Source organism: Festucalex cinctus, chromosome 13 (genome assembly GCF_051991245.1).
Source record: "Festucalex cinctus isolate MCC-2025b chromosome 13, RoL_Fcin_1.0, whole genome shotgun sequence".
NCBI classification, from domain to species: domain Eukaryota; kingdom Metazoa; phylum Chordata; class Actinopteri; order Syngnathiformes; family Syngnathidae; genus Festucalex; species Festucalex cinctus.
The window spans coordinates 22,046,838-22,056,294 of record NC_135423.1 but is presented as its reverse complement, the minus strand read 5'-3'; the positions used below and the strand labels follow the sequence as shown (position 1 = coordinate 22,056,294).

Sequence of the window (9,457 nt, the reverse complement as noted above, 5' to 3'; positions counted from 1 at the left end):
ATGCAGCCATATTTCTATTAGTTTAACTTTTATGTTACAGTATAAAACTTAAAAAAAATATATTATACAATTTATTATATATTTAGAACAAATGTAAAATTGTAATTGTAATATATTAAGATGTACAGTACATCGATCTAGATTTGTACCCGTGTTGATAAATGTTTCCCCTATGATTACTGAAAATCAATCCAAAAATAAATAAATGAAATAATGTCCAAATGACCCCACAATGGTGTTGCTGCTGCTGGACGTGATTGTTCTCTCCCAGTCAAAGACGGTTGAGGGTTGGCGGGGCTCCCCAGGGATCCTTTTCAGCGCCATATGCTGCCTCCCGCCCGTGAAATGTTTCTCAGACCAACTGCTGCATGAAGCAAGCTGACCTTTGAACCAGAACTCATGCACTGGCCACCAACCTGCAGCATGATGCATGAAGACGATCTTGATGGTTTAGATGTGTTTCCGCGATTGTTACGGCTTGTCTACCTTTCCATGGAGGGGAAGACTTTTGTTTTTGTCCAATCTCAATAATCAGATGTTCATTGTCAACCGTATTCCACTCAGGTTGACTTCGTTAGTCAAACCAAATTGTATTATTTTGGCTTAACACAAAAAAATCTGATCAAAATATACTTTGTGGAATGACAGATTGTTTTTATTCATATCAACTGTTGTTATTAAGTCAGCAAATTTAGTGAGAACAAACTGAATACAATCACAAAAATTTGGGATGTTTGATACCACTTTTGTTTCAGACTGATACCAATATGAGTCCTCAACTCCTAAGTACGGATACCAATAACAAGTACCAATGGCACTAGCACTTTTCGTAAATAAAATTAAAATAATTTTAAAACCTGTATATCTCAATATAGGATTTTTGTTTGTTTGTTTGTTTGTTTGTTTGTTTGTTAAAATTGGATGAACATAATGGCATTTTTTTTCTTTCTAATTTATTATTTCTAGCTTCTGATCATAAAACGTCCACAAGAGGGCGACTGGTATCAGATGCTGTTACGAGTATCGATGCATTAAAATAAGGCCTATATCATCCGATACCTCATATTACCCATGCCGAACAAAAATATGACACCAAACAACTATATTTAGACTTGCAGATTTTATACATTGCATATAACTTGGACTAAAAACCTATGATAATAATAAAATGAATGTAATAAATGTCAACTTTTCTGTCAGTGTAGTTTTGTTATTATTGTGCCCTGTAAAAAGTAAATTAATAAAAAATGGGTTTTTTTTATGTACATTATTAATATTATTCCTAGTACAATTGTTAGTAATAGTATTTATTTATTTATTTATTTATTTATTTATTTATTTATTTATTTATTTATTATTTACTGCTTTAACACCTGAATCATTGTGAGGAAAATTACTCCAACTTAATTTCATTTGTAAGAAAAATATATTTATTAAGTATAAATATAGATATTCTTCCATTAGATGAAATGGTACAATAAATCTGTGTATATCCACTTGTCGCCATAACATAATAAGTCATGGCTTCTTGTATGTTTTCAGCTTTTTGTTTGTTGTTCAACTAAACACGTTCACATTTCACTTGGCGAATTTCAATTTGTGTAAATTGAGATGAGCTCGTCTGTTGTAATTTGGTGGCCTCGGTTTTTTGTGTGGTGCGCCTTTGAAGAACCTGAGCCGCCTTGTATCCTTCCCAAGGTCTTTTGAGCTCTGCAAGGCTTTGACGCTCGCCTGTCAAATGGTCAGCGGCGGCTTTGATCACTGCAGGTCCTCGTAATGTGTTTCCTGTCACTTTCACACCACTCCACCACCCGGCCTCGCTAATGACTTGTTTGAAATACTTTCAACACTCCAGGATCATCAGACAGCAAATTCAATGATCCGATTCGGACGATGTGAAAATGGACTCAAATCTTTTCAGCAGGAGTGTTTTCCGCAATTAGTTGTTTGTGTCGCGAAAAGAGAAGATGGCTGTGTGGGTGGGTCCATACAATCCAGACAGGATCTAACAGCTTTTTGTCAATGAGCTCATCTGAGAGGAGGTGCGACTCAAAGGGAAAATGTGCTAATGGGAACACATACACTCATCAGCCACAATATGTACATTTTCACATTGAACAAGAACTGATGCTAAAGTTGTATTTTTTATTGATTTTTTTTTTCTTCTGTGGAGGTGGGAAATAGGTAGTGGGTAATTTTTAGGTTATGATATTTCAAACTGAATTTGACTTTTTATACCTCAAATGAAGGCAGGTCAAAATCAAGGATAACATTCATCCAATAAAAACATTTTTCTGCTGGGCTTCAAATGAAAATGACTCAGCATTCTTGGTTTCCTTTTTGTCACAACACGCCCTGTCGTTCCAACTGCTTGCGCATCAACGACACAAAACTGTCAACAAAAATTGTTTTGAAGCAACTATGCGGTGTCCTTGTTTTGACTACAGATGTGTGCATGTCTGCTGAATCAGAAACTTGAAAAACATTTTGCCATACAAAGTTCATTGTGTATAATGTAGAGCTGGTATTATTGATTACACTTGTTCCTGTGATATACAAATATTTCATGACTGTACTTGAAGTAGACATTTCACACATCTCTACTTTAATGTATTTATATTTTCTGACAACTTGTACACCACATTTGCACAATTCATCCATCCATCCATCCATCCATTTTCTTGGCCGCTTATTCCTCACAAGGGTCGCGGGGGGTGCTGGTGCCTATCTCAGCTGGCTCTGGGTACTAGGCGGGGGACATCCTGGACTGGTTGCCAGCCAATCGCAGGGCACACAGAGACGAACAACCATCCACACTCACAAGCACACCTAGGGACAATTCGGAGCACCCAATTAACCTGCCATGCATGTCTTTGGAATGTGGGAGGAGACCAGCATACCCAGGAAGGCCGGAGCCTGGACTCGAACCGGAGTCCTCAGAACTGGGAGGCGGACGTGCTAACCACTTGACCACTGATTTGCACGATTAATTTCCCCTAAATATTCCCATTACTTATGTGACAAAATGGAGGAAACTAGAAACTGTTGATGTAATTGCATTACGGAACACAAACGTCATAAAATGTTCTCAATTTGATCTGTGACTTTTTTTTTTTTTTTTTTAAGGCTAGGTAGCATCCCTTCGCGTTCAACATGACGTTTCCACTGTCTTTTGCCCACTGAAGAATTATGACCCCATTTTATGACTTCAGTCAGGAGGCAGTATGATCTGCCGGGTGGCTTTGATGGATACATCCAATGACAAACGGACACAAGAAACTACAGCAAAACAAACTAGCCACAATCACTACATTTGTCGTTTAAAAAAAAAAAGGTCAGATGGGCCAGAAAAGCCACTAAATCATATTTGTAAGTTGGCAAAACTGAGTAGAACTCAAGAAATTGATGTCATGTGACTTCCATTGCAGTATAAAGAGCATCTTCACATCAACAGCTAGCTACCCACAAGACAACAAATGCTACAATAAAGCTTCACATTGAGTCACATGACTCAAGTATTTCCTTCAAAATATTTTATTAAGTAAATTTAGTGATCTACACATTATAGCAACACAACATTCTAAAGGAGTTTACAAGACAGATAAACTACAAATTTTTATGAAATACATTAGCAATATTTATATTAATCAGAGGCACTGCCAAACTTACATTTTCTAAAAGAGCTTGCTTCTCCCCATACAAAACCTTTATACAGTACATGAAGTTATTCACATCAAAAAGGGTCAATTCCTTATTTGGCCTTAGTGGTTGAACTATAAGTGAGCGCTGTGAGGAAGAGGGTCATTATTGAAGGAAATCGTTCATCCAACCATACACTGGCCAAAAAAAAAAAATAAAAAAAAAAAAAGAGTGCCAAAGATATTCTAATGGTGTCTGGGTAATTTTGGGCTGCTGAGTCCTAAAATGACATCGGTTTTGTTTTTTTTGTTTTTTTATGGTTTAAGATATCTAGATTTTTGACAATTATTTAATGTGCTTTGACAGTTTACAAAATGTACTTTGATTATTACTAAAAGTAGTGTTTGTGCCTTGATCTCACCTGTTTTTTCTGGGTAATTTTGGGCTGCTGAGTCCTAAAATGACATCCGTTTTGTTTTTTTGGTTTAAGATATCTGTTTTTTTCACAATTATTTAATGTGCTTTGACAGTTTACAAAATGTACTTTGATTATTACTAAAAGTAGTGTTTGTGCCTTGATCTCACCTGTTTTTCGGAATTTTTGCTTGATTTTCACAAAACATAATTTGCATATAGAAGGTTCTCTGTGATAACGATTTCCGTCTTTCACGATATGGCATCAAAAATGAAAGCTGTATGAACGTACTTCAAATGACAGCCTTGTCAACGTTGTGGCATCAAGAGAATGTCATCGTCATAACCTTCATTTTATGAGGAAAAATATGGACTATCTAAAACACGAGCCAATTTGAAAAACTTGTCATTGTCAGATTCAGTCATATTAAAATACCTGTCAACTGTTTTTGGCACCAAAATGCGTGTTGACAATACTGGAGCCAAACAACCTTTCACATCCATGGACAATCTGGAGTCTTCGATCAACATGGCCAACCTGTTTTGGGAATGTGGGAGGAAGCCGGGGACAGCACACAAATAGGTAGACCAAAGCCAAGGTTCGAACCCAGGACCTCAGAATTGGGATGCAGGTGTGCTAACCACTATTTTATTGTGCTGCCTAAAGAAAATCCACTAAAAACAAGTAAGCCACAAAATCCAACCGGTGGCGGTTGATACTTTCTGTTGGCATGTGCATTGAGTGGACTCCAATGTTTCCCAGAATTCAATAGACAGAAAAGGATAAGGATCCATTGTGCACTTTTTTTTTTGTCTGGTGAAGGTGACTTATGGGGACCAGAAATTAATCCATGGATGAGGCAACTGTACAAGAGTCTGTTCCTGTGTTTGTTTAAGTGTTTGTTTTGGGGTGGAATTTTTCCTCATTTCTTTCCAGGGTGCCCACAGATCCATCCAGCCCGTGGAAAGCGGCAGGCTCCTACCAGGGTCTCCACATGGACCTGGAGTAGGCGACGGTGGGCGTGCTCAAAGCTTCCCTGTTTTCCAAAGCCTCCGCAGTGCTCTGGTTGTGCTCGCTGTCGGTGTCGTCCAGATCGGAGCACGAGTCCTCGCCGGACGTGCCGGAAGACGACCCGCTGGACACGCTCCTTCCCCCGGGGGAGGCCAACGCGTTACGGAGAGGGTCTCCGCCTCCGCGCCACGCGCTGCCCGCGTTCCCGGACGTGTCCGCGATGAGATCCATCAGCACGTCTTGGAGGTGGTCCTCGTTGAGGGGCATGCACTCCAGTAGGTGGTTGAGCAGCTCGGCGGCCACGGTGGCGTCGATGCCGGGACAGGTGGACACAAACATGTGGACCTCGTGCATGCATTGGATGTAGCCAGCGGCGAACCTCTCGCTTGCTTCGTGGCTCAGCGTGTTGGCTTCTGTTGATGCAAATGAGAGTCGGGAATAACTAAACTTGTTAAAAGTGAGCTGGAAACATTTTCATTTAAAGGGGAGGTCAACTCCTCCCAAAAATGTTACTGACAATAATATGTTCTCTGTGCAATCCCACTCGTCTAAATAGTAAATACGGTATTCTGGTTAATATTGTGTTAGTGATATATGAGTTAAGCAGCAAAATCCAGCAGTTTTTATCAATATCACAGTGACCATTTTGCCACTTGCTGTGGAGTGAAAATGACATCACAGTTGCTTAGGTGATCTGTGATTGGTCGTTACAACTGTGATGTCATCTTCAGTGAACAGCAAGTGGCAAAATGGCCGCCCCCAGAGATGGACAAAAACGGCTGCATAGCTCATATTCCATAATTAAAAGATGAATCAGAATGTCACATTTAGACTAGTGAGGTCACATATAACATATTATTGTCAAGAAATGTTTAATGTTATTTACAGTTTAAGGTGGAAGTCAAGTCAAAAATGTTCTTTATGTTGTATGCACGTTTGTGAATATTAAACAGCAAGGGGTGACCATTTTTGCCCCTTGCTGTCAAGTAGAAAATGACATTACAGTTGCTCAGGTGCTCTGCTGTGATTGGTTGTTGCAACTGTGATGTCACCTTCAGTTGATAGCAAGTGGCAAAAATGGCCGCCCCCAGAGATTAATAAAAACGGCTACATAACTCATATTCCATCAATGAAAGATTAATCAGAATGTCATGTTTAGACTAGCGAGGTCATATATAACATTGTCAAGAAATGTTTAAGGTTATTTACAGTTAAATAAAAAAATCTTCTTTTTGTCGTATGCACGTTTGTGAACATTAAATAGCATGGGGCGGCCATTTTGCCACTTGCTGTTGACTGAAAATGACATCACAGTTGCTCAAGGATCAGGTAATGACCAATCACGGATCAGCTTGAGCTCAGAAAACGGGTAAGCCGTGAAATAATGAGGCTCTTCTCTCAATTAACTCAGAAATTGATTTGTGTGTAACCTGAGAACACAAAACTGAACCCGCAAAAACGCATTGAAAGACTTGCAAAAGGATTTTGGTGACATTAGCGTTCCCGAATGTTGGACCTGAGAGAGGGCCTGGTTCCACTCCGTTCAATGGCTACATTCCAAAGATGTTTAGTGGGGTTGAGGTCAGGGTTCTTGCACACAAAACTCCTCCAAGCATGCCTTCAAACGGTATGGGAAAGGGTACTTTACAAACTGTTCCCACAAAGTTGGAAGCATGCAATTGACCAAAATATTTTGGAATAGTGAAGAATTGTAATACAGGAGGAACTGGGATCAAATCCCCTGCTTCCCGTTGGAAAAAAAAAAAAAGCATAGCAAAAATGTCATAAAAAGTTTGTTCCACCTATCACTGTCATTGAGTTGAACAAAGACATGACTCCTTGTAAATAAATATGTTTGAGGCAGATTAAGTGTAATTGGATATTTTTATGCTCTGTCACAGCACAGTGGTTGAGAAGCCCTGATCTCGTCCAATCCATGCGATTTGAGATCAGTAATTGACTGAGTCTTGAACTGCACGAATAAATTGCACATCAGCGGCCCTCCAGAATGTCCGTTTCCAAGCAACGATGATTGCTTATTCATCTTATATTTGAATGAATGACATGGATGAGGTACCAACCTTGCGCCCTGTTCTTCAGGACGTCCTCCACCTTTTTCACCGTCATCTCCAGCACCTCCGCGTTCTCCATCTTGGAGTGCAACTGTTGAAAGGGCAGTTGCAAATTGAGTTAACTGTAAATTCTGCATTTGAGTGAGGTGTTGTGGGTGTACTCACGTCCGAATCAGCAAGCAAGCTCCTCAGCTCCTGCAGACTCTCGTTGATGCGAGCTCGCCTCTGCTTCTCCACCAGAGGCTTCCTAGTCTGCAACACATTACGTACGCACACATTTTACTCCCACTGCGCCTCGCAACCTCGTCTTTCCTCTCGCCTACCTTTCTGTCCACCTTCTGGATCCCATAGTAGGACTCCTCCTCTTGCACGCCAAGTTCGGTCTTGCTGTGCCGAGCAGAAGGAGCCATGTTGCTTGCGCGAGCTTTCTCTCCTCTCCCTCTGCTGCCTGACGTGTGTTTCTTGTGCAATCCAAGTGAGACGTGCTGCCGTTGCCGGCTGACTGTTGTTAGTATTTATAGGGGCTTATTTACATGTGAATAGGGGCCGAGCTGCTCCTGCTGGGGGACGACAGGGCGCACACGGCAGCAGCCAATAGGCGAGTAGCTCTTTGTCTCTGGTCAGCACCGCAAGAGCTGGACAGACTTTAATGACGCATTTATTTTGTGTCAAGGCAGCGACCGCTTCATTTTTTTCATCCACTTGAATTAAACACAACTGACGCAGAAAGTGCTCAGATGTTATTTTACGTTTTTTTTTTTTTTTTTTTTTTTTTTTCAACATGACAATAAATTGGCAACTGGCAACCAATTTTTTTTCCAGAGTACCTTAATTGATAAAATTATTTGTAATAAATATTAACACTACTACTACTACTACTACTACTACTTATAATAATAATAATAATAATAATAATAATAATAATAATAATAATAATAATAATGTCATCGTTTTATTGTACTCTTGTAAGCATTTTGTTCCAAATGCCAGTATATTAGGCGCACAATATAGAGTATAGTATATCTAATGTAAACTAAGGGCATTTTAACACGATGAAAAGTAGTCAATTTCCATCTTTAATACCAAATTAAACACACCTGCTCCCTGTTCACACCTGACGACTTTTGAATACTAACGAGTAGGGGTGTTAAAAAAAATCGATTCGGCGATATATCGCGATACTACATCGCGCGATTCTCGAATCGATTCAATAATCGGCAGAATCGATTTTTTTTTTTTTTTTTTTTTTTTTTTTTTTTTTTTTTTTTTTTTAGGATTCACACCTTGAGCATGGAAGAATGTTATATGAACGGCACATTAAGCCTTCATATTTTTATTTTAATGCTGTTCAAATGTGAAACAGATTGCAAACTGTTTGTGTACAATGGCTCACGGTTATAAGCCTCAAGTTTTAGATAAATATATTCATACAAATCTTACAGTGTACATGTACAAATTTACTGATAGTATTTTCTAAATTTGAATGGAAAAAAATCGCAACAATCGACTTATAAATTCGTATCGGGATTAATCGGTATCGAATCGTGACCATTCGTATCGGGATTAATCGGTATCGAATCGAATCGTGACCTGTGAATCGTGATACGAATCGAATCGTCAGGTACTAGGCAATTCACACCCCTACTAACGAGTCACATGCCACTGTGCTGTAAGTGACGTATACTCTTGTTGCCAGGATTTCAGCTATCAATGACTGTATTTTCAGTTGTTTTTAGGGAATAATACATTTAGGGTACACTGTTGTATAAGCACTATACTACTTTTCATTGTGTCAAAGCATCACATTTATTAAACATGGATTTTACACTGAAATGATCAGCTAGATCGGGATTGGATGATATTTATCATTTGATGCAAAATTGGTGATTGGTTGTAATGTCTTAATTTGCCCAATGAACAATGACGCCATTGATCGTCTCCAATAAATAAGACATTACATGTTACATTTAATGTTTATCAGCAAAATTTTCTACTGACATGGTATCCATTAATACGTGTTTTCTCGCTGTTCGTGGGCTGGACCAGCCCCCTATGCCTCCCATTAATTGTGTCAGTTGACTGTAGAGTTAAAAAGTTTTTAAAATACATACACTATATTGCTCCATCTTCTGATCTTTTTTTATTTTTTTATTGCTGATTTGGTGATCATCCGATTCTGCAAAGCCTAAACGATACATACTTACAACTATTCTTATTTTCATGTACTGTATATTAATTATTAATGTGGGGATAATTGGTGCAGAAAATTAATGAAAAAAAGACTTTTGTCAAATTTGTGTCATAATTTGCGCACTTGCCA

The 9,457-nt window shown here is 39.0% G+C and overlaps 1 protein-coding gene across 1 annotated transcript; it reads right to left on the bottom strand.

Moving 5' to 3' along the window:
• Window positions 1–3,518: 3,518 nt before the first annotated feature.
• On the bottom strand, window positions 3,519–7,740 carry her13 (hairy-related 13). Its single transcript, XM_077541184.1, has 4 exons — window positions 7,461–7,740; window positions 7,303–7,389; window positions 7,147–7,228; window positions 3,519–5,478 (listed from the first exon to the last, which is right to left on the bottom strand). Exons 1-4 carry the CDS (start codon window positions 7,545–7,547, stop codon window positions 5,033–5,035), a joined length of 702 nt encoding a protein of 233 aa, XP_077397310.1. The 5' UTR covers window positions 7,548–7,740; the 3' UTR covers window positions 3,519–5,032.
• Between the last annotated feature and the right edge of the window lie 1,717 nt (window positions 7,741–9,457).

Bases quoted from the DNA above. Each gene is read 5' to 3' on its own strand.
- her13 (XM_077541184.1), bottom strand. From the start codon at position 7,547: ATGGCTCCTTCTGCTCGGCACAGCAAGACCGAACTTGGCGTGCAAGAG. The intron at 7,390-7,460 runs GTAGGCGAGAGG...AATGTGTTGCAG, and splicing joins TCCAGAAGGTGGACAGAAAG to ACTAGGAAGCCTCTGGTGGA. The intron at 7,229-7,302 runs GTGAGTACACCC...CCCTTTCAACAG, and splicing joins GCTTGCTTGCTGATTCGGAC to TTGCACTCCAAGATGGAGAA.